General features: G+C 48.4%; 1 protein-coding gene across 1 annotated transcript in view; it reads left to right on the top strand.

Moving 5' to 3' along the window:
- Nucleotides 1-24,285, top strand: part of WDR72 (WD repeat domain 72) — a 48,942-nt gene that overhangs the window by 5,520 nt on the left and 19,137 nt on the right. Inside the window, exons 4-19 of the mRNA XM_088148193.1 lie at nucleotides 1,445-1,522; nucleotides 2,967-3,511; nucleotides 7,038-7,201; nucleotides 7,518-7,624; nucleotides 9,246-9,324; nucleotides 10,591-10,765; nucleotides 11,392-11,468; nucleotides 12,718-12,837; nucleotides 13,572-13,717; nucleotides 14,003-14,099; nucleotides 14,700-14,841; nucleotides 15,534-15,758; nucleotides 16,712-16,932; nucleotides 17,122-17,317; nucleotides 18,714-18,928; nucleotides 23,300-24,111. Of these exons, the coding sequence (XP_088004319.1) occupies nucleotides 7,049-7,201; nucleotides 7,518-7,624; nucleotides 9,246-9,324; nucleotides 10,591-10,765; nucleotides 11,392-11,468; nucleotides 12,718-12,837; nucleotides 13,572-13,717; nucleotides 14,003-14,099; nucleotides 14,700-14,841; nucleotides 15,534-15,758; nucleotides 16,712-16,932; nucleotides 17,122-17,317; nucleotides 18,714-18,928; nucleotides 23,300-24,111 (2,765 nt within the window). The 5' untranslated portion in view covers nucleotides 1,445-1,522; nucleotides 2,967-3,511; nucleotides 7,038-7,048. The remainder of the gene's footprint in view (nucleotides 1-1,444; nucleotides 1,523-2,966; nucleotides 3,512-7,037; nucleotides 7,202-7,517; nucleotides 7,625-9,245; nucleotides 9,325-10,590; nucleotides 10,766-11,391; nucleotides 11,469-12,717; nucleotides 12,838-13,571; nucleotides 13,718-14,002; nucleotides 14,100-14,699; nucleotides 14,842-15,533; nucleotides 15,759-16,711; nucleotides 16,933-17,121; nucleotides 17,318-18,713; nucleotides 18,929-23,299; nucleotides 24,112-24,285) is intronic.

The raw sequence follows: 24,285 nt of genomic DNA, 5'->3' as shown, positions 1-24,285 counted from the left end.
TGTATTCTCTAGATTCTTCTTTATGATTCTGCTAAGGGATGTCTCCTCCTCCTCTTCCTCCATGGTGCTGCCTGAATGCTTCTAGGGCATCAAATTCTGTTTAGCAATTCTGACCCCTCCTTGCAAAACCCATTCCCTTCTCTTTGCACAAATCATTTTTTCATTTGTCTCTCTTTGGTTTCTTCCTTCCAGTCTAGACTAGTGCCAAGATTTTTAATTTTTGCCTTCTGCTCGCTGGGTTGATTCTCCCTGAATTAATTATGACATGAAGGACTTTACTCCTAGCAGAGGCACAAGTAATGAGTCAAAACCAGTAGCTAGAAATAACATTTCATTCCCCACAATCCAAAATTAAGCCTGATAGTAAAATAAGCCTTACTTGTGGGGAGGGGGAAAGTGAAAATCCCTTGCAAGCAGAGGTTGAAGAAACCCCAGCATCTGCAGCCCCCAGCAAGGACACGGGTCAAACTTTGCTTCAAAAAGCTAATGTCCGAGCGCCCCCCTGTGGAGTTTTGGAGAACTGTGATTTCAGGAGGTTTCTTTGGAAAATCAGGTATCTTGGCCTAGGGGAGCTTTCTGTATTTTAAAGCAGCCAGGGGTCCAAAAAGAGCCCCCCGGGGTCACATGCAGCTCATTAGCCTTTGTTCTGAGGCCCTTGGTACCTCCACCATGGGGGGAGGAGCAACTGATGGATTTAAGGAGCAAAATGGGAACCTCCCACATGCTTGAGACACCTATTTCACCTCTTAAAATGCCTGAACTTTCTTCCAAAGTTGGCCCTGCCTGCATGAAGGCTGTTGCAACTCTAGAGCCCTCAGAAGCTCTGAAGCCTCATCAAGGCAAGAAAGGTCTGGATAATCTGTTTGAAGGACCACAAAGACACTCCTCTCTTTACTTTTTCTAGAAGAAAGTCACCTTTTCCCAAATCTCTTAAATTTTGGGAACAAGTTCAGAAGGACAAATCTGTTACAAAGGAAGCAAGCAAGCAAGCTAGCTAGCTATTTAGAACAGGCTAACGTAGGAAAAAGAGACCCTTTGAGAGAACAATGGAGTGCAGAGGGACTTACACGGATTCCCAGTCCTTCTACACCATCTGGGAGCAAACTGGCCCCTTGACAGCCAAGCATTTGGTGCAGAACTGATGCCAAAGTGGCTTCCTCTAGGATGAATTCAGAGTCCAGGGCCTCACCCATGGAGAGTGACTCTGCGAGAGCTGCACTCCCTACTAGCTGCCTGACTGCAGCAACTTTGTGCCAACTTTTGACTGCTTCTACCAAGGAGGCCCATCCTTCTCGGCTGCACCAGCAGGACCGCCCTTGTGCCCTGAAAGCAAAGAGGCTGATGCTCAAAATGTCTTCAGGGTCACTGAAAGGAACCTGTTTAAAGGCAGGAGTGGGAATTTTGAGCACTTGGGCAATCTCTGATGAAATCTGGTTCTTTCCAGACTTGGCAGCTGCATCTCCGCAACAGCCCAAGCAGAGGGATCTGGAGGGGTGGCGTTGGCAATTTCTGCAGAGTCAAGGTATCTTCTCCGTCCACCCTATCCTAGCTCTAGGAGCACCACTGGATGGGGAAGAAGGAGGTAGAAAGAGAAATATTTGGATGTAAATATTGTGGGTCTGATTTTATCCTTCCTCAGATGTAACTTGATGCCCAAAGAGTGCATCTGGTAGCTTTGTAAATATAAAGCAACAGGTCTCACATAAAAGATGTGGTCAGATCCCCTAATAGGTCATTAAAAGCAGAGAGAAAATGTAAAATGGAGAACTCCTGTGGAAAAAGAGCTTCTCTGTTAAAGTTTATGCTCCCGTATGAGGGAAGTGGCTTTGATTTTCCTTGTTCATTGGCCATATTTCTCAACTTCAGTAAGATATTGAAATGAAAATAATCTTGTCTATTTACCACTGTGGGTTCAGCTTAAGAGCTATTGTTTTGTACATTTGAGCTCCTGGCAAGTTTTGCTTCTAACTGTAAAAGGAATTCCTATTTAAAAATGGCTTGTAGAACTTTGTGGGGGTGGGGTGAAAATAAGATTATTACTCTTACTTGACTAATAAGTCATGATATCTTTAAAACTTCTGAAACTTTACCAGAGGAATATAGCTTACCCAAAAGGGCTGTATATAGAAGCCCCCACAGCCTTTGAAATTCCAAAGGCATTGAATAGATTGCAGAAAGCCTGCCTATTACCACCATATCATAAATTTTAAAAAGTTACAAAAACAAATTTTAATAATATAAACGAAATTGGAATAGAAAATTGGCCCCAGACCATGAGAACCGCCGGGGTTCTCTAAAAGGCCCTGGGACAAGACTTCCGGCCTCCTCCTCGGTGTGCCCTTCAAGTCGCTGCATTTGCGCCAGAGGCAGAAGCCAACGGAACTAGCAGCCACGTCTGCTAAAAGCCTGTGCTGGGACAGCATCTGCTGAGGGGCTGGGAACGCTCCCTTTGTGTCTTGCCAGCAGTAATGTCAGAGTCTGTGTCATTCTGTAATGTGACTTCTTTTCGAGAAGTTACTCTTTCGGGATCAATGTGAGGTACTCAAATGAGCTTCTGGCCAGGAGCAGGGGTTATGCAATCTTCTCTGGATGTTTCCAAAACAAGGAAAATATTAATATGAAGCAAACATTTTCCTCAGTATTTCATCACGTCGATGGCAGGATGTACCCGTTGTTTTTGATACGTCTTCCAGATAGAATTTCAGCCATTTCACACTTTAGCGATCAGACATCTGGCAACAATATTGTCAGCCACAAGTGGTGTTCTTTAGCCCAAGTAGAACTGGCCCAGTTAGTAACAGAAGATGGACGCTGTAGGGGAATTGTGAGTAGGCTAGACTGGGGAACTGAAGAAACAGCCTGACGCAAGACAGTAGCAAGCCACTTCCATATCACTTCAAAGAAAGGAACAGGGACCCACCAGCAGCCAAACCTGACTTTAGGGAAAGTTTACCTTTCTCTTACAGAAAAGTGTAATATCCTTGGACCATCTTCAATTGACTGAAAATCTCTCCCTGCCAAAGAATCAACATGGCTGCTAAAGACAACTGTTTTAAAGTACTTTAAGACTATACTGAGGTGATCTAGAAGAAATTGACCTGCAGTTTGCCCCCCCCCCAAAAAAGAATCAAATGACTGTCGAGACAGAAAATACCCAGGCCTCTGTTCCATTGAGAGGCATCTGCCCTGCTGCCTAAGTGACTGTCCAGCGCTACGACTTCCCGTCTGCAGGCTGTGTCCTGGCACCCTCCCGGGGCTGTGCTGCAGAGGAAGAGGAACAGAAGCCAGTAGAGACGAGTTTTTACCAGGTGAGCCAGGACCGGTTCTAACCTTAGCAGCTCCCAGCCCACGTCAGAACTGTCATCGGAAACGTGACCGCAGGCAGAGGAGGAAGGAGCCGTGCCCAAGGACATCTGCTGAGCAGAAGAGAGCGCGTTCCACAGCAAAGCTTAAGGAAGCGCCTTGACAGGATCACCAGGGCCCCACTTTCAGGGGGAAAAACTTCAGGCTGGTGAGTAGAGGGCTAAAGGAAAATGAAGGATCCCTCCTTCCTCATCTAGCCCCACATAACCTCCTGGATCCAGAGTTCCCATCAGCCCAGAGAGAGTCACTGGATCGCCCCAGGTCAGGACAGGAAAAAAGGATGGAAACTGCCACAGGGGCTCCTGGGTTTGTGTGTGTGCGTGTGCCTGCGTGTGTGTGTGTATGAGGAAAGCCTAGATGCTGATCTGAGCATGGTCCCCCAGCCCCTGGGTCTGCCTGGGCTATTCTGGGAGGGCAAAGGGGAAATGCAGGGGACGTGCCCATGTCATTTCAGTCAGGGCCAGGAGTCTTCCAGGGTTTCTCCTTTTCCTTAGCCTGGCCTTCTGATTCAGTCAGTCTTCCCATATTTTCCTAGGTAACTGTAAAAAAGACAGTTTGTCAAGAAATGTCTATATTATTGGGTTTGGGGAAAAGGGGCTCTCGTTTCCTGCTGCTTCTAGTGTGGGCTCCTGGGTGCCGGTTCCATGGCACGACACGGGTACTCAAGATCCACTAAGCAGACATTGACTCTCCTTCAGATTGATTCTCTAGAGGAGGAATGAGTCTAGGGGGGCTGGCACCAGCTTGCCAGCCTGCCTGTCTTTCAACAATGTCAGTGTTATTCTAGGTGTACTGGGTAATCCCAACATTCAAACTGGTTTTAGGTTTGACCAGTAGCTTGAATATTGATTGGCAACTGATTGATCTCTGTGTGGCTGCCAACATCACTGTCTCGGCTTTGGCTAAATGCCCGGAAGACAGAGAGCAGCAGGGCTCTGCTTGTATGGTGTCTGTGTGTCGTGAGAGGTGAAGCTTTCCTCAGCTTGTGGGGGAAATACACAAAAACATTAAAGAATTGGAACTGCAAAGTGCCAGTAGCAGAGCAAGAACCCGCGGTGCCCCCCTCTCCTCTAGAGCAGAGAGATACGTTAGAAGAAGGATGACTTTGTTTTCCCGTCCTGATGGCCAATACTCTTGTGTACTCTTTCAACAGGAGTAGGTGCTTCTGTGTAGCGGAAACCAAAACAGAACTGTAACGTCAAGGCAGCGGGCTGGGCACAAAGTGAATTCAAGGTCGCAGGAAGGGGGACTGTCCCATTAACCCGCTTCCGGCCTTGGCTTTTGATCTCAGAGCGTTCCACCGACGCCAACGCCGGCCTGGGTCTGGCTTGCGCTCAGCTTCGTAGCTTGTCTTTTTCAGAGCTGCCCGGTCACGCTTCAGCTCCTGCCATGCAGGAGAGGTGAACCTTCCTCTTTAGGCAGTCGTTGGTGCCCTGGTGCTGCAGGGTGTGTTTTTAATTGGACTGACTGAGGCAGCTCTTTTCTGTGCTTTAAGGCTGCTGTGCCCTGCCCAGAATCTCAGGGTTGGGCAATGTGAAAATGCAGTGAGCAAACAGGTCGCCCCTTCCTTCGTGAACGGAGGGCAGGTAATTGGCACACCTTCTCCCAACTCTGATTTGGCCGTCACCTTTAGAGCAAACTTTACTTCAGAGTTAGACTGGGGTTTCATGGCAGACACCATTTGGGCTGTGCAGCCTTCACTGGCCAGTCCCCCTCCTGTGTGATTTCACGGCAACACCTAGATGTGCAGACTCCCTCTGGAAGCCACCTTTATATTCTCTCAAAGTACCTGAGCAGAACTGCAAAAGAAATTCCTGACAGTGAAACCTATTTTTTCAACCAGTTCTTCTTTTTAAATGGTTTAAAACAAACCACCCCAGGACAGCACATATCAATAACCTGAGAACTACAACTAAAAAAGGGGGGGGGGTTATAATAGTCGGCAAAAGTCTCCCCACGTTTGTCTTTTGAACAAAGCATTTTGTGTGCAAAGTCCTTGAGTCAGTTCTGTGGGGCCAAACTCCTGTGCCCATCCAGACCCTGAACCGAAACAGAGGGCCCCCGTTTGCCAGGCCAGGAGCAATGTAAACTATTGTAATTAACAATGTGTCCCTGAAAGACATGAGAAGACCAATTGAAAATTCTACCAAGACAGAGCGTTTTGGTTAAATCATTGCTCTATTGACTGATGAAGAAAATAATTATTGCGAAGAAACCCAGAGAAAAACCGTTTCCCTCTGAGGTGGTTTCTGAAGCGTCTGTGCTCCGAGCAGCACTGGGATCAGCCGCCGGAGAGGCTGTTGCTCCTCACGATGGTGCGGAGTGAAGTCGGCCGTCCCTTTCTGAGGCACAAGCTGTGGCCTGGCCTGGCCTGGCCTGGCCTGGCCTGGCCTGGCCTGGCCTGGCCTCCAGATCCCAGCAACGAGGCGCCAGGGGCACGTGGCAGGCAAACTCAGCCCCAGTAACTTGCAGCTGGGAAGCAATAGGAAACCCCCCCCCCCGCTTCCCCACACCACACCTCCCCGACTGGCTTCGCGCCAGCTGATCACCCACCCAAGTTTTCTGGCTTACGCTTCTGTCCAATACATTTCCGTATTGTCCAGTTTATTTATTTTGTCTGTTTCTGAAGTCTTTTCTGAGTGGTCCTAGCTTAGAAAGGGCATCCCAAAGAAACTTAAAATTGAAAAACTCATCCATCCATCCATCCATCCATCCAAAATGTCCGCAGAGGAGTACAGATATGGCCTTGAAGAAGGTGTTCAGCAGCCATTAGGTTAAAACCAGCTTAGCCTGGAAAAGGAGGAGGAAATGAGAAAGAAATTCAGCATTGCCCCACCTTGATTCTCTTGGGTACAAGGGGGGGAGAGGGAAACTGTCAGGCTTCCAAGAGTCTGTTGTTATACTGTGCAGCAATAAAGTAGAGTTCCAGTAGTTACGTGGTTACTCTTCGACAACAACCTGGCAGCCTGTTTTGGACTAATTAAAGTCTCTAGGCCTTTCTCAGAGGTAGTCTCGGATAGGGCAGATTGCACCGACCGTCTAGAAAGTTAGCCGAGCGTGGATTGCTACAATTGCAAAAGGTGCTTTCCAGAGGGCAGAGCACCCTAGAGCTGCCACTGATGGAGGGTGAAGGGGGGGAGACAGCTGGGTGGCACGTTGCACAGTAGAGTCAGCTATTGCATCATCTACAAGCACCCCTGCCTGGCATGGGCAGAGCAGATACTGTATGTGACAATCTCCACCAAAGCCCAATTAAAATAACTGGGACTATGGCTGACTATGGTGGATGCCAAGAGACCCAACTCTACCCACTCAGTCCCTTTTGCAACCAAGCTCATCCTACTAATTCTAAAGCAAAATGAAAATCAATGCAGAATTGACCACTCACTCTAACATCCTGGCAAGGAAGGTGTGTGGAACAGAAGGGGCCAACCCCCTTCTAGTTGTCTGGTTTCTTTGTCCATTTTTAGACAAGGGAGAAAATTAACGTATTTCTGACATTATATTCTATCGATTGATACTTGCCTAAACTAACCAAAAACTCCAAGTAAGGAAAACTCTGAACAAGTGGTATTCAAAGGCATTAATACAATCCAAAGGAAAACAGCTGTGATGCAGTCCTGAAAAGCTCCTCTCTCTGCCTGCTGTTAAAAATGTCCTTCCTCTTTTTTCAGGCAAGGTCAGTATGAGTGGCTCTGTTCAGATGGTGACCCTGTGGGGGAAACAAGCCCCACCCCACAGCATCACAGCTATCCTCATCACGGACGACCAGAAAACTATCGTTACAGGGAGTCACGAAGGCCAAGTCTGTCTTTGGGACCTGTTACCAGATCTCCAGGTGTGAAAAGCTGAGTGGGGTAGCCTTCTGGCTCCTTCCAGGCCTGCTCCCATCTCCAGTTTAATATCTGATCAGAGGGAAAGACCCTCTCTTGCAGAAGCTCTGGGCAACACCTTCCCAAGCAGAATTAGCAATCCCTTTTGGAGCACCCTCCATACCACAGGCTGGGGAGGAGCGATGACTGCCTCTCCTCATTTAATTCTTCTCAATAGAATGCTGTTTTCCATTTATCTGCTCTGTAATCAAGAGCATGTAACCTGTTGTTGAAAATCAGTCACTTTGACCTTGTCATATAATTACCTTTCTGCCCTTCTAGATTTCATCAAAGCAGATGCTTTTGGGGCACACAGCATCAGTGACATGTTTGGCAAAGGCAAGGGATTTTGAGAAGCAACCATACGTGGTCAGTGCTACTGAGAATGGGTCAGTCACTTTGCATTTCCCGTGATACCTTGTCAATGGAAAGTTCTGAGTTGAAGGAAATAGACAAACTATTTTGGGCAATAGACATTGGTCCCTTGTGGCTCTTCTGTAGGAGTAATTCTGGCTAATGTAGGTCAGGACTGGTATGAATATCTCCTAGAGATTTCAGTTGAGAAAGGGGCAAGCTGTAGAAGAGCCCTGGAAGGTTTTAATGAAAGACCTTCTCAGTGGGAGGCTCCAGATCTCCTGAAATACAAAGAAGGGATAAGCCATGATCCGTTCTGCAGAAACACAAGAACCCTGTAACATGCCTGTAATGTAGAACCTGTTAATATAAGCAAGGTTGCTTATTCAATGTATGGGTCAAAACCATTTGCCATGCTTTCTTTAAGACAGCTCATGTGGATATTGGCAGAACTGTTCCACTATAGCCGAGGAAAGTTGAGCCTTATCAATTATTTAAAAAAACAAATGTGATTTTTCATGTTCTACTAAAATAACTGATTTCACTGTAATTTACACCTTATCTACTTACTTCTGTGCTTAAATTTCGAAGTAAATTCCATACTGGCATTTTAAAGCAGAGGTTGGTAAAAAATAGAGATCTCATAGCCTTGGGCATCCCCACTAGGCTCTGGGTGGATTATTTCTGATTCTTGCAATAGTAACAAGCTGAAAAAAATCTATTAAGCTGCAAGGATTTCCATTTCTCTACAGAAGAAGCAGCGGCTAAAATATGCATTGGAGTTTTCTTTTTTAAAAAGAAAGTAATACCTAGCTAATTTTAGCTGATCTTGAAAAAAGTTAAGCAGGGACCTGATTGTCCTTGGAAGAGAGACCACCAGGAGAATCCAAAGCTGTAAGCTAAATTGGGAAAGTTGAAGAAAACACCCCAGAAGGTAATGACAAACCACTTCTGTATGAATGTCAAGAAAATTGCAGTTACAACCATGTCATGACACCAGGAGTTGAGTCTGATTTGAGGGAGTCTTTACTAGTACCAAATGAAGTAGATTTATATTGCAATCTTCCATGTTCTTGATTAGAAGTAAACCCCATTAAATACAGCGGGGATCATATGAATGTGAACAAGCATGGGATGAGAGAAGTTAAAACATTTCTATATATCTTCATTCAAGAATTAATTTGAAGCACACTCCATAATCTTCTAAATAATTTCTGGAATGGCACTGTAAAGCATGTTGACCATGCTGCTGCTGTCTTCCTGGGGTCACCCTGTTTTATAACGGAGCCTCATCTGTCCCAAACAGCACATGTTCTACAGAAGAGCCTTGGCTAGTTTATGTTTGGCAAAGTGAACAGGGTTTCCTGATCTTTCAACATACGATTGCTGATGTGACGTGTTAACGAGTTGCAGTGGAAACCATAATTGCTTCGCCCTTGATAAGAACTGCATTGCAAGAGAGACTTCAGCAGCAGGGTACAATTTCCAAAATAGAAGAGACTTGATGGCCCAGGTGTTAAAACTCTCCAGGATGTTCAAACAACCGTCCAACTATAATCTAGTTCACAATACAGAAAAACTCTTGTGGCACATTAAATGATTATTCCAGTCCTCTGATAAAAAATTATAGCACATGATCAATTGCTCTTTTGGCAGAGAGATGAGCATTTGGGACATCACCAGTGGACTGTGTGTAGAGAATACAAGGCTTCCATTTCGGCACACAGCCATCTGTGTAAGTAGGAAACATCCTTCTGTCTGGTTTTTTGAGGAGCGTCCCCAGCAGCTTCTTTTTACATGGGTCTTTTTGGTGTCTCCGGTAGTTTTGATTTTAAAATGTTACATAGGAGAGCAAGGAGTAAACTGAATGCAGCTTGGGTTTTATACCTACATTTTTGATTCAAAAATCTGAGTAAAGGCTGTCCTTCCTGCAGGGGACAACTGAATGAAGATCTCAGCAAAAGTGCTCAGAAGTCCATGACTTCTGGTAAGCACTGGAGACCCAGGAATGCTCAGATCAGACCTGGCATGCTATTTCTTCTTTGGATGACTTACATCCATTAGCTACTCTCCTGCACTGTGCTGAGCAGAGGCTGTTGCAGCTTCTGCCTTTCCCTCTTTGACTTTGAAAGGAAGGGACAAACGGGACAAGGCAGGCCCACCAAGAGAGCATGCAGCTCTTGCTGCCTTGGAAATGCATTTGAGCACATTTCCAGCTCTTGCTGCTGGTCTGTCTAGCAGTGGGGCCACGAACCTACCTGTGAGGTTGCCATAGGCTTGGAGTAGCAGAGAGAAGGCCACCGGCCTCCAACAGAATCTACGGATAGCACCAAACAAGAAGGTGCGACGGGGGCTTCAGGATCTTCAGTGGCCTCAAAATCATTTTATTGTGATAACCTGTTTCTGTACTGCAGTGCCTGTTTAACTGTATCCAACTTAAAATTAGAATGAGGGTGCTCATTTATAAACAGAACTCAGGCACGTGTAGCACTCATACAATTTGGTTGCCTCATGGGTGAGAGGTAAAGAGAAGTCCCTTCTCCCCTTGTGCATGATCTCTCAGTTCTGTGAACAAGGAGTGGTGCATTTCCTTGGCACACTTGCATTTTTCTGCAGAAAAACAAGCAGCTGCCAGGAAGGAGTATCTTTGGAATAGCACATAGATGAGACTGAAATGGGAATGGAAAGGGGTCCACGGGACTCCCTTTATAGCTCGTCGTGGGCTGGAGATGATCCGTGACCAGCTTTAGGGCTAGGGTGCTACTGTACTCCTGCCTGCTTGTGAGCTGTCCAGATGCATCATCTTGGTCAGCCACTAGAGGGCAGAACGCTCTAGGCCTGATCCATGCCTCTCTGGGGCGCATGCTGTTTCGTGAAGGCTTCTTGGTGCTAATGCTCGCGCAGCTGCGTCTCTTAGGAGTCACTGTCAGGATAACAGATGTGTTTCTCAGTGGCTTTGGTCCTGCGAGCTAATCTGTTGTGGCTTTTTCCCCTTGTACAGTATTACCACAGCTCATTTCGCATGACGGGAGAGGGCTGGCTGCTCTGTTGTGGGCAGTATAACGACATCCTCATTATTGATGCGATAACCCTGGTTGTTCTTCACACATTAACCTCTTCTTCCTCTTCAGACTGGATCAGCTGCATGTGCTTAGTGCATTCTCTGAGGATTCAAGGTATATGTGCTGTCAAAAGCATGCGAAGTGGATGCTTCTGTGGGGGGTTATCACCAGCGTTTCTCCATAGATAACATGGAGGAGGGTCGATGTAGAATCCCTTTGGTGAGTGGGAGGGCACAAGCCTGTTTTGAAATTACCTCAGCTGGTGAGACGTGCAGGATACATCCTTGTCAGGAGGGCTCAGTGATGCCAGCTCATGGTTTAATTCCCAGGCTGACTCTACCCCAGGATCTCCCTGCTGCTGGAGGATCCTTTTCTTTCGTGGCCAGCACTTCTTAGGCCCTGGCTGTCCTAAAAGGAAACATCGCGACTGCTGGGTGCAGAAACAATTTTGCCTACCCTAGGAATCCTGGGATGGTGTTGTGTTCTCAAGGGGAAGAGCAACCATAAATTCTGAAGGTTCTGAATGGGCAGCTGCAAGGACCCCAAATGGGCACAGCCACCCACAGACATAAAGCAGGGGAGCACGAGAGTTCTCCCTGGAGGCTGAGTTTACAGTAGCTGTGTTGGCAGGATCTTGGCCCTTCCCCGTCATCTCTGGCACGTGAGAACAGCACATCTCACACCACCCCCATGCACCTTGCTTCTGGCTCTCCAACAGCCTCCTGTTGTTGCTTTTCCAGAGGATTCTTTGCTAGCAGTATCTGCAGCAGGAGACCTTAAAGTCTGGGATTTGTCATCTTCGGTCAGCAGGATTCAGGTGAGAAGCAGCAAAGGCCCATAATCCGGGCCAGTCTCTCTTTCTTCAGTCAGGAAATGTTGATGGTGGATGGTTAGAAACATCCCTGTGAGTGGACATAAAGAGGGCCCACGTGGTGTTGAAACTTCTGGAAAGTTCTGCATCCCCCAGGGCTCCAGCTGAATGCAAAGGAGAAAAGAGTGATAATATTTGATGTTAAACATGATGGCAAATTAATTTCCTGGACATGACATGGACATTATAGAAAAAAACCCAGGTCAGATTTTCTAAAGGTACAGTTCCAATCCAAGACAGATCAGAATAATTAGAAAATAATTTATCTTACAAACAATTCCTAAGACTGGGTCACAATTGTGTTTCTGGAATAAATTTCCTAGAAGAATCCAAGTCTTAAAACACATGTACTCCAAACTAGAAAATATATACAACTTTCTAACTGCCCCAGATCAGATGTGGCCTTCTATGTAAGACCACGCAACTAGTCTATTCTGTAGGAGTACAAAGGAACATAGGGGTTATTCCAGGACATGTCAGATGCATTAACGATCCCTTTTCACTTTCAGAAGAACCGCAAATTTAAGGGACATATTAGTTAAAGGTGATTTCTGTGCTGGACTGCTTCCCTCTTCCATCACAAGATGTCCCTGCCAACAAGGTCCTCTGTAGACATTGTATTTAGTACAAGGGTGACTCCAGTATAAAATCTTTCATCAGTCAGTCATATGGGGAAAGATATAAATCAGTCTTTCAATCAATGGACCACCTCTGCGTTTGTTTTTGTTTTTGTTTATTTTGTGTGCTTGGTCTCATGTATTGGGTTTTATTTCACATAACCTATAAGAGGGTGGAGTGTGTCATGGAAGTCTCATAAAGTCCTAAACTGCCCGAGACAAGGCATCATTGTTTAGATGTTGAAATCTTGTAAGAGAACTGGCAATGGGTCCTTATGCTCCCCTTAACTTTGTCACCATGCCTTGAGAGCATGCTGTTACACAAAAGAACTCAAAGTAAATAGATTGGAAAAGGAGTTCAAGCCTTTTCAAGACCCAGCTATCCCTCCACTCTTTCTACTAAGTCTGGTTGATGTTATACCTGGAAGCCAAATACACATATTTGGGAGAAGTAAATTCTTCCCACTGAGTCAACTTTTATCTTCTTAGTAGCCCAACTTCAGTGATGACTGGCAATGGTATTTTTCTTTTTTCTATTCTTCCCCCAAATTACATTTTATTTTTCTTTCAATGTGCAGGAGAAGCAAAGTGTTTATGAAAGAGAATCCCAGTCTCTGGATTGTACGCTCTGCAATGCAATCCGATTTTGCACCTATACAGAGAGGCTTCTCTTAATTGTATTCTCTACCTGCTGGAAGGTACTGGTTATACATTTCCTTCACAGATAACTTTAAGAGCTTATGAAAATCCAGAGGATGAATGAAAACTGAAATCATCATCATCTATACAAATTGTAATAAGAGAATTAAGTCCTACAAAACGATAACGATGAATAGACCAAACTAACATTTTATGCTATTGATTTCAACACAGATCCATTTTCCCTAATTTGAGGAACTAAACTAAACCTATACCAGAATTGGAACGTTCACGTTTCATTCCTTTACTGTAACACAACTGAAGCAGAATTTTCTTGCCTTTGCAAAATGAATCTTGTTATTCTGGGTGTTTCCTTCTGTGGTTTTGCCTGGAAACAACTACCAACGTCAGGGATTGAATGAGTTTTATGAATGAACTGTTATACCCTGAGCCGATGAACTGTCTGGCCAGGATGTTCCAGGATGTGCCAATGCTTTGTCCAGTGCACTCGCTGAACAAAAAGACCCCGCATTGCCTAGGCACGTACCAGAAGGCCTCCCTCCATCACACACGGATCTTCCACTGCCCAAAGATTCTTCATGTGTGTCCTGCTTTCAAATTCTGCTTCATTTTCCTCCCATGCTTGCAGTTGCTTTCTCGGATAGGAGTGAAGCAGAGGATGGTGCAGGACTCTGGGCAGAGTGGATAGACTGTACGTGAAACTAGAGAAAACTCCCCCATCCCCCATTTGTAAAAACGGAGTCACCTTCCCCCTCTTTGTCTCTGGCTTCAGGTGTATGATTACTGTGACTTTTGCTTGCTGTGGACTGAATTTAGCCCAAGCAGCCGGTCCTTGGCAGGGGGGGAAATTCTCGCTGCTCACAGGTTGATCATTTGGACCGAAGACGGGCACGGCTACATCTACCAGCTGCTGAACAGGTGAGGCACAAAGTGTGAGGGAGCTTGCAGGAGCACAGTGAGGAGCAGCAGCAGGAGCTTGACCTGGGAAACCCTTCGAGGGCAAAACCCTCCGCAACTCTGAGGTCCTGAGTGGGGGACCCCTCCCTTTCTCTGGGTCAGGCAGTTGCTGCTCATTGCCTAGGCAGGCACGAGAGAGACCATGTCCGCTGGGGCAGTTCCCAGAAGGACACAACGTTTAACAGAGTTTACCACCCTGGACGTGTGTTGCCAGAGGACTGATACTCCCCCTTCCTGTGTCTATAGCGGTCTTTCACGGAGCATCCAGCTGTCCAAAGGAAGGGCGCTGAAAGAAACAGTCTATCCAGTTTTACTCTGTTCCACTGATGTGGAAGATAACGAGGTAAGTTGGCTGGGTTCCTAAAGGCTTCATGGAGTTTCCGTGACAGCAAGCACCATTACCAACCAAAGGCAAATAAATCTAGGAACTGCAGATCAGCTTGGGGCATTTGCACAAAGGATTTTCAATTTGCTTTTGGAGTTGTTTTTCAGCTTCAAACACACAAATTTCCATATGGGAAATTAAAGGATTAAAAATGGCTCACTTTCGTTCACACTTCCCACATCTCCAAATTTGTGTGTTTGAAGCTAAAGAACAACCTGGGAGTGATTGGAGGCCACTCTCAGTCTCAGGCTGTTTCATGGATAAAACTGTGGGATGGAAATGGTAGTTCAAGCTTCTAGAGGAACACTAGAAGCATTAAGGAGAGCTGTGATATCAATCTCATCTCGTAAAGGTATGCATTTCTTTGACCACTGCACTAACATGCAGGAAAACACAAGAGACTGTGTGATGGGGAGAAGAGGCAGAAGTAATCTGCAAACTGTGAATAGGGACTTGTGGGCCCCCATAACCTGACCCTCAAAGATGCCAGAGAAATCTTGGTTGTTTGTCCTCAAGTCAGCTAACACAACTCCTCTTCTGGGATTTTATTTTAAATAGAGTTTCTCTTACATCATGGGCTTCATGAACGAAAGGAAGGAACCCTTTTATAAGATTCTTTATTCTGGACAAGCTTCTGGGAGAATTACTTTATGGCATGTTCCTGATGTGCCTGTTTCAACGCTAGATGGCTCTCCAAAAGGTTAAGATTTTTTTTCATTATTTCAGAAGTTGCACTGCAAAAGGTGAAGATGGGAAACTCCTAGCATAAATTCCAAGACCTACTACTTTACTTATCGCTCTGCTCTGTTCAGAAGGGTGATCTGGGTTTGGATATACATCACTGCTAGATAATAGAGGCATTGGGAAGGGAGACAGCACACGGGGCAGTGGCTTCTCACCAGATCTTATCTTTCACAAGATAAACCTTCTGTGAGAAAACATTTGCACCATTTGGACTCTTCTGCTTTGAAAAAATGTCTAGAATATGCAGGTGACAGAAGATCTGGAGAGAAAGTTCTCTCTCTCCTCAAGATTGCCCGAATCCAGGGAAGAACCAGGACATAGGAAAGGAAGTGCTTCTTTTCCACACCTGTGGTCAGAGTTTACTATCACACCATTCGGGATGGCTTTAAAATGCTGGGCCAAATTCCTGGGGAATAAGGCTGTCACTGGCTAGTGACTCAAGGCTACCTTGAGGATAGTGGGAGAAACAGTATGTCTTCCACCACCAATGGGTGGAGAATGCCAACCAGAGGGGGTGTTTGTGCCCATGTTCTGCTTATGCTCTATCCAAAGGCATTTGGTGGGTACTAATCTAGAGGGACCCGGCTCTTCTCAAGGGTACAAACGGGAAGGTGCCATCGTTCACATCTCATTGGCTTTTCTCTGCAGGGATCCCAGTAGCAGCATCCAGGACGCTGCAGGATGACTTCAACGTCCACAGTCAGATAGCTGAAGGTACCCCTGATCGCCTCTGGGGAGCCACCATCACGGTTTCGGTATACATTTCCAGTCTCGAGGAGTTGGTCTGTGGGTGCGAAGACGGCAGAATCATCACAGTGCCAGCTTTGCACGCTGCGAAGGCCAGGCTGTTGGGAGACAGTTCCTTATGGAAAGGTGAGCAGCTGGCCGAGAACTTTGCAGATACCTCACAAGGGGGGCAGCAGGGTGTCCCTGCCTTACCTGATCTTTCCAAAATAAAATCTTCCTGGGCACTTATGGGACACACGCCTGCAGTTTCCTTGGCAGCCATTTCAGAGTCGTTCTTTCTGTTGTGCCTCCCTCGCCCTCGATGCCTGCACCCTGTGTTCCCTGGAGGTCTAACTAGATCTGACCCTCCTGGTCCTCAAGCCCAGATCAAGCCGCTGCCAACGGCAGTAGCCAAGATTCTTCTTTCGGTAACGCAAACAGAGGCATCCTCCCCAGAGCATGCTGGCCTTCGGCCTTGCCCGTGGCACCCCGGTGCATCACTGGGGTGGGAGTGGAAGAGGCCGTGGGGAGAAGCTCATCTGCCTTCTGCAAAGGTCTTTCGAGCCCAGCACTGGGGGCAGCCATTTCACAAACCTGCCCAAGGCTGCCCCCTGCTCTGGCTCTCCTGGGGGCCTCCCTGGGTGACCTCCTGCTGGGTCCACCCTTGGTGCCCCTCGGTGCTGCCTCAGGAGCCTGGAAGAGCCCCCCAGGGCTGGCATTGCAGGGTGGCGATGCTTCCAGCTCGCAGGTCCTGGAGGGCTCTTGGCCTAATCCATCTCGTGGCAAAGAGTGCCACGGACGCGTCGCACCTTTTCGTGGCCCAAACCTCTGCCCGTTCCTTCTGGGGCTCGGCCCCACGCTCCTGACGAGGGGGGGCCTCTTCGGCCTCGCCATGGGGGCTCGGCTGCAGAGGGGCCGCGCCCCCCTGCGCCTCCTTTCCTTCTGAGGGGCCGGCAGCTTCACGCATGGGAGCGCCTGCGGGCCGGCGCGCGTGGGGCATCCGGCGGCCACGGCGAGCTGGGTCGTCCTCGCCTCTGCGGCCGGCAGACTGGCAGACACGTCCCTGGCACAGCTGCTGCCCGCCCGGCTCTCTCTTGCAGGCGCCGCCGCTGTCGCGCCCCGCGTGCTGGGCGGCCCCGGCGGCAGCAGCGTGACGGCCCTGCTGGTGCTGCCTGGCCGGCCAGCGCCGTGCTGGCTGCTGTCCGGGAGCCAGGACTCGTGCGTCGTCTGGTGGGACCTGTTCAGCGGGGAGGCGCTGCACCGCTTCGCGCTGGACGCGGGGCCCGTCGCCCGCCTCCTCCTCTCGCCGGACCGCTGCAGGGTGAGTCGTGGCCCAGCGCAGCCCTTCCCGTGCGGGCTTGGAGCGCCGGGTCAGGGCGGGCCCCCGTCCCCAGACAGGCGGCGGGAGCGCGCCCTCTGCGCGCGGGTCTTTGCGCCCGCTGGGCACGGCGCGGGAGTTTCGGGGTCGGGGCTCCTCGCGGCATCGCCCTTCCTCGCCTTGTCTTTGCAGCGGAACGGCCACCGGCTTGTGTGCTGCGTGTGCAGCGACCACTCCGTTGTGCTTCTGCACGTGCAGGACCGTGCCTGCCTTTTGCGTGCCAGGAAACACCTTTTTCCCGTGACGGTGTTACGGTGGCACCCGGTGGAGAATCTGCTGATCGTTGGGTGCGAGAACGACTCCATCTACGTTTGGGACATTGAAACAGGTGATGGGAGGGAGGCCGCGCCACGCTGCGCCACTTCCACCCTGGCCTCCTTTTGCAGCGGGCTGCCCCGAATGCGTTTGGGCAGCCGGGGAGCTGACCGTAAAGGAATGAGCAGCGGGCCTCGACCTCAGTGCGGATAGCTGTGATTATCAGCAGGAAAGGGACCTGCGAATCCTCCTCTGCCCAGCCTGAATACCCTGGAGACCAGCTCCCTGCTGTTGGAGGAGCAGGGCGGCTGCCAGAGTTCAGCTTTCCACTCACAGCCCTTCTCCGCGTATCCGGAAGGTTGCGGAAGGCATGCGTGGCCCCGCGGTCCGCCGACTCTGAGAAGCAGCCCGCCTGGCCTCAGAGGGCGCACGTGTCCTTCCCGGCCATTCTCTGACCCTTCACACGATTCCTGTCGTGATTATTAGGCCAAAGCAAAGTAGGCCCTGAGGGGGACGCAGTGGCGCAGTGGCTTAATGACGCTGAAAGTTGCTGGCCAGAAATGGTCGACGCTTCAGCAGTTCGAGTCCAGCCTTCGCGTTAAACAGGGTGAGCTCCTGTTTCCTCCCCAGTTCCTGTCAACCCAACAGGTCGAAAACTCACATGAGTAGATAAATGGGTACTCTCACTCTGGTGGGAGGAAAAATGCTGGCGGCGCCTTGCAAAAAGGAGTTGGGAGCAGTTGCCGGTAAGCGCGAAAAACCGTACGCGCCTGAAAAGGGCGCGAAGCAACGGAAACCCCGCCTCCTGCGCTCGCCAGCTGGGCTCTGCTCTAGGAAGGAGGCTCTGGCAAACCACTTCCGAAAAACAATTGCCTTGAAAACTGCAAGGACTCGTCCAAGCAGTCACTGCAGGGTCAGCAATGACTGAGTGCAGACAAAAAAAAAAAAAAGTAGGCGCTGAATAGATTTGCTTTCTGTCTCTCCCCCCAAACAGTAGATACACCTTAAATAGACTGCAGAAATCTGGATGGCCATTAGGTGGCAGGGAGCTTTGCCGTCATCAAGTGGCCATCTCCCTCGGTTATCGCAGCTCAGGTCAGTGGCAAGTTTGCGGACAAACAGCCGCCGCCGCCGTCCCTGAATCCTTCTCTCCCTTTGTTCTCAAGAGAACCCCGGGACCAGATGTGGGTTGCAAAAGTTGGGATGACATTAGAGGGCAGCATTGCTGGCCATTCCTGGTTAGGGTTTCTCGCAATGGCTTGTTTCTCCAGCCGCGTCTGTATCTCTTCTTAACATTTTGGTTATCAGAGGATTACTATACATCCACACTGGCTTCTTTAATTTTTAAAAGTGTGTTATCCTTTGTGATTTATTAGTCTGGCCTGATCCTGGAAATTGCAGGGAGGGTATTAATAATGTGGAGACATGCTCCTGTAAGACACGCTCACCTTCCTTTTCCCCTTTGCTAGGAAGCCTAGAGCGCCACGAAAGTGGGGAGATGGCCAGGGCAATCCTGGCTTCCTGTGAAGATGCCAGTCTTACAGTGGTTGACCCTCTTTGCGCAGCCTTGGAAGAAGATGCCCACCGAGAGAAAGGTCTGGGTGGCCAGTTGTCCAGCTCCTCTGTATCTGGCAATTTTTCCTGCAACAGACTCACTCATCCAAGCAGGTCTTTCCATCTTCAGGTAAATACACAAAAGGAAGCAACTGCTGGGTGTGTGAATGGGAGCTCAGTTCTTTTGCACTCCCTTTAAGGGTCTGCCCCCTTTTCTCCCCCCTGCCCCCTCTGATGGCTGTCCCGTCTTTGGAATGCCCAGTTCCAAGGACCTGAGAGCACCCCACTGAGAGGCTCCGGCCATGTGCGGGGCTTGTTCTACGTCACCATAGTGATGGGCCTCACCCATTCCACCTTGAGAATTATCTATTTATTTATTGTTGTATATATCAAATTTATATAGCCACCCATTTCACAGGAAGTGTCTCTGGGTGGCGTACAACAAGGTTATAAACCATAAACATAAAAAGCAGTCACCATTAAAAAAAAAATTTAAAAACAAGGCATAAAAGCGAATAGATGTTAACAGCAATAATGGAGCCATCTCAGGATCTCACCCTCCCCTGGGACCCCCAGGCCTGATGACATAATTTCCCAGGTCTTGGGCTTCCGGGAAAATCAGCAGGAATGGAGCTGACCTCTCTTTGGGGTGGGAGTGGGGAGAATGTTCTATAAGGTGGACACCATGGGACCCGCCAAGTGTCATTCCCCAACAGACGGGGCCTGCAGTGTGCCTCTTCTTCTGTATCTGATGGGACGGGCAGATGTACCTGGGGAGAGGCGGTCGCTCAGATAACCCGGCCCCACGTCACGAAGGGCTTTAAAGGTCAAAATCAGCACCTTGAATTGGACCTGGCAGCCAATGCAGCTCGGGGAGCAGAGGTGTGTCATGTGCTGTTCTAGAGGCACACAACACTGCCCACGCCACTGCCTTCTGCGCCGGCTGAAGCTTCTGGATACTCTTCAAGGGCAGCCCCACGTAGAGCGTGTTGCAGTAATCCAATGGAGAGGTGACTAGGGCATGAGTGACCATGAGCAGAGGCCCCGATCTAGGAACAGGGGCAAGTGGCACACAACCTCGAAGCTGTGCAAAGGCCCTCCTAGCCACCTGCTCTTCAAGCAGGAGTCATGAGTCCAGGACATTTGGACATTTTGAAAAAGGCACCCATTTTTATTGCCCAAGTGTTGAAAAACGGGCACTTTGCATGACAGTATACTTAGTAGCTACCTCATCCCCACAGACCTTTGTAGCCTCTCTACCTACTTGTGCAAGGTCAGGCATTTTCAAATGTGAGGGAGAATACTGCAGCTGCTCGTGCCTTTCTATTGGGGACCATGGACTAATTATATATATTTTTATTTATAGAGATGTACCCTGCATTTTTGGGACCCAGGTTTTTTTTCTTGTTGTGTTCTGTCAGTCATCCATAAATTTAGTGAAATGTTTTCAAAGGAAAATGAAGTACTCAGGAAGAAAAAGCAACAGCAGCCCTTAGTAAGGGTAGAGCAAGAAAGGTGTGCCTAGCCGACAAGGAAATGCAATTGGAAAGGCTCGCAGGCTGGAGCCATTGCTGCCACCAACTGTCCCGTGAGATCAGCCTGTGCAAGTGGTTCATATTTGTGTTACGCTTCCAGGGACCTCCCCTCTCCCCCTGCCTGCTAGGTTCAAAGAGCCCTCCTTGGGGTAGAGGAGGGAGGGTGAGAGGAAAGGGCTTTTTCAGGAAAGTGCGCATGATACCAGTGTGGGATTTTGCCAAGGGAGCAGACATCTGGGGCAGGGTTGAGGGAAGGAGCGCAGAAATCTTCAGGTTTTCCAGCCTTTCCAGTGTTGTTCTTTGTTTGTTCTAGTGGCCTGCCTGGTCTTGGAATGGCTGTGAGACTGAGAGCTAAGATTAAAATTTGCCTTGGAAACAAACTTCCTGTGGAACCAGATAATAAATCGAAATAAACCTGCATGTGGTTCCAATAGAAGATAATATATGTAGCTCAGGGTTGAACTGTTGGGTCCTTGGGGCTGTCTGGTAACTAGGTGGCATCATCAGTGTCAGTGAATGTGGGGCTTGCTCCCTGCTTATATACGGTGGCTTGCCCTGTCAGTTTTGGTGGGGGTGTGGTTTTCTCCTCGGCAGTTCCTTGATTAGGGTGTTGTTTTCTGCTTGCTGGTATTAATCTCTGTTTATCTGTGTTGGCTGCTGGAGAGGATGTGTTCTGGTCTTTTTGTTTCCTTCTTAGCTTTTTTATTGTCTCTTTTGAATAGTGTGTAAATATGGTTTATTTCTGTGTGTCTGTTGATGGCTGATCTGTCTGAATGCTGAGCTCCCAGGAATTCCCTGGTGTTTTTGGATTTGGCTTGACAGCTCCTAAGTAGGATGGAGGGCTGGCCTCCCCAGGAGAAGGTTCAATACCAGGCTGTCTTTGTTATTGTGAGCTGTATAAGGATGCTGGGTTGGATTGGGGCCAGGCAGATCCAGATTCATGTCCATCTCAATCAGTCAATCAATCCATCAATCGTTGCTGAAGAAAGGCGCACCCATTGAGAAGAACCATGTTTATTGCGATGATCCTTGGGTGCCTGCTTTCCAAGAAAGGGGGACCCTGAACAACAGAAAGCCATTGATTTTTATACACTTTGGGGTTCAGAGGTGGGAAATCCTTGGGATCTGATTCGCAGACAAGTTTTGGATAGGTGTTAAACAGGGGACAATTTTTTTTTATTGTGAAACAGAAAGTGTGCTTTTGTAACAAGGCAGCCGAGTCAAGGAATCCATGGTCAAGGAGAATGGAAGGTTAAGGAAAGCAGGCACCTCTGTGTGTGTGTGTATGTGAGAATACGAATGGAATTCCTGGGGGGGGTTCTAACTCCTCATTGAAACTGCCCCCTGGACAAATCCTTAAGCAGGCAGGTGATGGCCCTCTCCTTGCAACAGCCTGGGACTGGTCCTGTTTTGCATGTGTGGGGGGGGGGCAGAGGGAAATGGGGGGAAAGAGTTTGCAGCAGGAGAGGCAAGGGGGAGGTGGGGCAGAAGGAGAGGCAGGGGGAAGCGGGGAGAAGTAATTGTTCGCAGCCTTATTTTATTACTTTTCCATCACAACAGAGGCTCACTGGGTAGTGTCAGTCCTCAGTTTTCCTTATTTCCAGCCTATCTGCCTGAGTTTTTCTCCTAAAAAGTCTGAATATTAGACAGAGAGAGGTATCAGCACGTTGGGGCTTCTAGCATCTACATCAATAGCTTTGTTTTACTTCTGGCCTGTGATGCATTGCACTGGACATGTGCTTGTTCTCCTAGGGCGATATGGCAAGAGGTGAGACCATGCTCACCATCTCTGCTGCCACGGTTATCCAGGAAGGATACTCTACATTAGCCACAACTGGACATGTAGTACACTAGAGGAGTTTTTGGAACATAGCCTGTTTTTAAAACCTTGGATATATTAAAGACAGGGAGGCCTACCTGCTTGTTCTCCCCAGGCTTGGGTTCCGTTGCCTTCCTGGCGCAATCCAATCTGCCACGGTTTTCCTTATATAACTATATGTGCTTTATATTTGAGCTGGTTTTATGAAGTTGTTTGTAAGTTGCCTTGAGTCAGTTGGGCATAAGAATCGCAGTCAATGGGAAACCTGGAATAAAAAAGGTTGGGGGGGAGGGGAGGAGAAACGAAAAAGAAAAAGCGACCAGGGGTTCTGGGGAACGGACTGGGGTGTCGTGACAGATCTGGGGCCTTCACTCTAACGGGCGACTCTGAGCATCTTATAACTCAGGCTGTTTGCTCCGTTTGTGTCTTCTGCTCCTGTTCTTTCTCTCCCTTTGTTCGCTTGTTCGGTCTGTTTACAGGTTAACAATGGCTAGCTTTGGAGTGCTGATTTTTGCCTTGCGTAGGCTGGCACCGCACAGTCCAGAATTGTTGGGGTCAAAGGGGGAAAGCGGAGCCTGTTATCGAAGGGGAGCGCTGGGGCCAGGGGGGCCTCCCGTCTCAGAGCAGGAGGCGTCAGCTCAGCACACCTGCCAGCCAGGTGGGGTTGTCTTGCTGTCTCCCCTGGATCCCCAGGAAGACTGGAGAGTGCGCGGAGGCCCTGGAAGGACTGGACGGCCTGTGCTTGTGGTGGATGACCCGCAGCCCCTCCGCTGCAGGTGGAGCGACCCTAGAAGTCTCCCTGGCCGGATACGGCACATCAGGCTCTTCCTTTATGGCTCTTTCACTGCGAGCCGGAAGCGTGTTTGTGTCACACGGTTGTTGCTGTTCAGCACTCCTTTACCATACTGACATGCTCTTTATTCCTCCCGCCTTTCAGTTTGGTGTTCTGCTATTTTCAATACTGGCTTATTTTACTCTTCTTTTCAAAACTGAAATATTGGCATATTTATTGGTTACATTTATTGTTATGTAATATCCACCTGAAGTGGATATAAATGAATATAAATATTTTATTATACTATTAAATTATAATTATTGCATTGACTATGGTAATATTAACTAAATCATTAAAATGTTTATCTTTCAGTTAACTACTCTCTGCTGGGCTCAGGGGCCTTTTGCTATTTGGCCACTGAAGACAACATGGGAGAGCATAAATGTCAACGTGTTTCTTTTTGATTTGGAAAAGCTGGTGGAATTGCTCTGTTCCTCTCAGGTCAATGGGCTGAAGTCCTCCAATTCATTCAACACCTTTGATGCGTTAAAGAGAGCCAGAAGTGCGACAGAGAAGAAGACGTTGATGTTAAAGAGAAACAGAACTTCCGGGTCGCTCTCTCCAGTGGATGGGCAAGCCAGAGTGGCCAGTGAAGAACAAGACTTCGGGGAGAGGCGTGCGGTCGGAGCTCTGGAACAAAGGGGCGGCATCCGAAGGCACAAGAAAGCAAAGAGCTCCAAGAAGCCTAAAGGGCAGCCCTCGGGAAAAACCAGCGTGACGGCCGCCACGGAGGCGGCCCAACTCCTTCTGTCCTGCTTTTTCCCTTGGGGTGTGAACAGAGAGTTGGACGGTCTTTGTGTTCAGCATTTAGGTATTTTGAGACTTTTCTCTCCAGTCTCCTTTGGACTACTGTCGAAAGACAGTTATCTCACTCTGATGTTACCAAGATGGAGCAGTGCTAATCCTGAAAGGGTGGAAAAGCAGCAGGAGGTGGTCAACCTATTTTCTGGCAAAGTGCTGCATTTATATCGTAAATACTATAGTGTAACCCAAGAGCAAGCAGGCAAGAAGAATGGATGCAGAAACGCTGCTGCTTCTGCAGAGCAAAGGCTAACTCTGGCTCATTTGTTGAGCAGGATGTCTTTAGTTCAAAGGATAATCAACAGGTCTTCAGAAAAGGCCAGGTAAGGTTGTCTAGCTTTTCCTGAAATAAAAATTGATTGCTGTAGTTGGAAGAAATGGATGGATGAACAGGTGTTGCCCATTGTATGCCATTCACAGGGTAGTCTAAAAGAACATCTTTGGGGTTGCCTTCTTCCCAGTCAGCTCCTCTGAAAGGCCTGAGCATCATGGTGGCT

Source organism: Python bivittatus, unplaced genomic scaffold, assembly GCF_059951505.1.
Source record: "Python bivittatus isolate LINGU-HERP-01145 unplaced genomic scaffold, Pbiv_v1 ctg000530_np1212, whole genome shotgun sequence".
NCBI classification, from domain to species: Eukaryota; Metazoa; Chordata; class Lepidosauria; order Squamata; family Pythonidae; genus Python; species Python bivittatus.
This window is presented reverse-complemented; position numbering and strand designations above follow the sequence as displayed.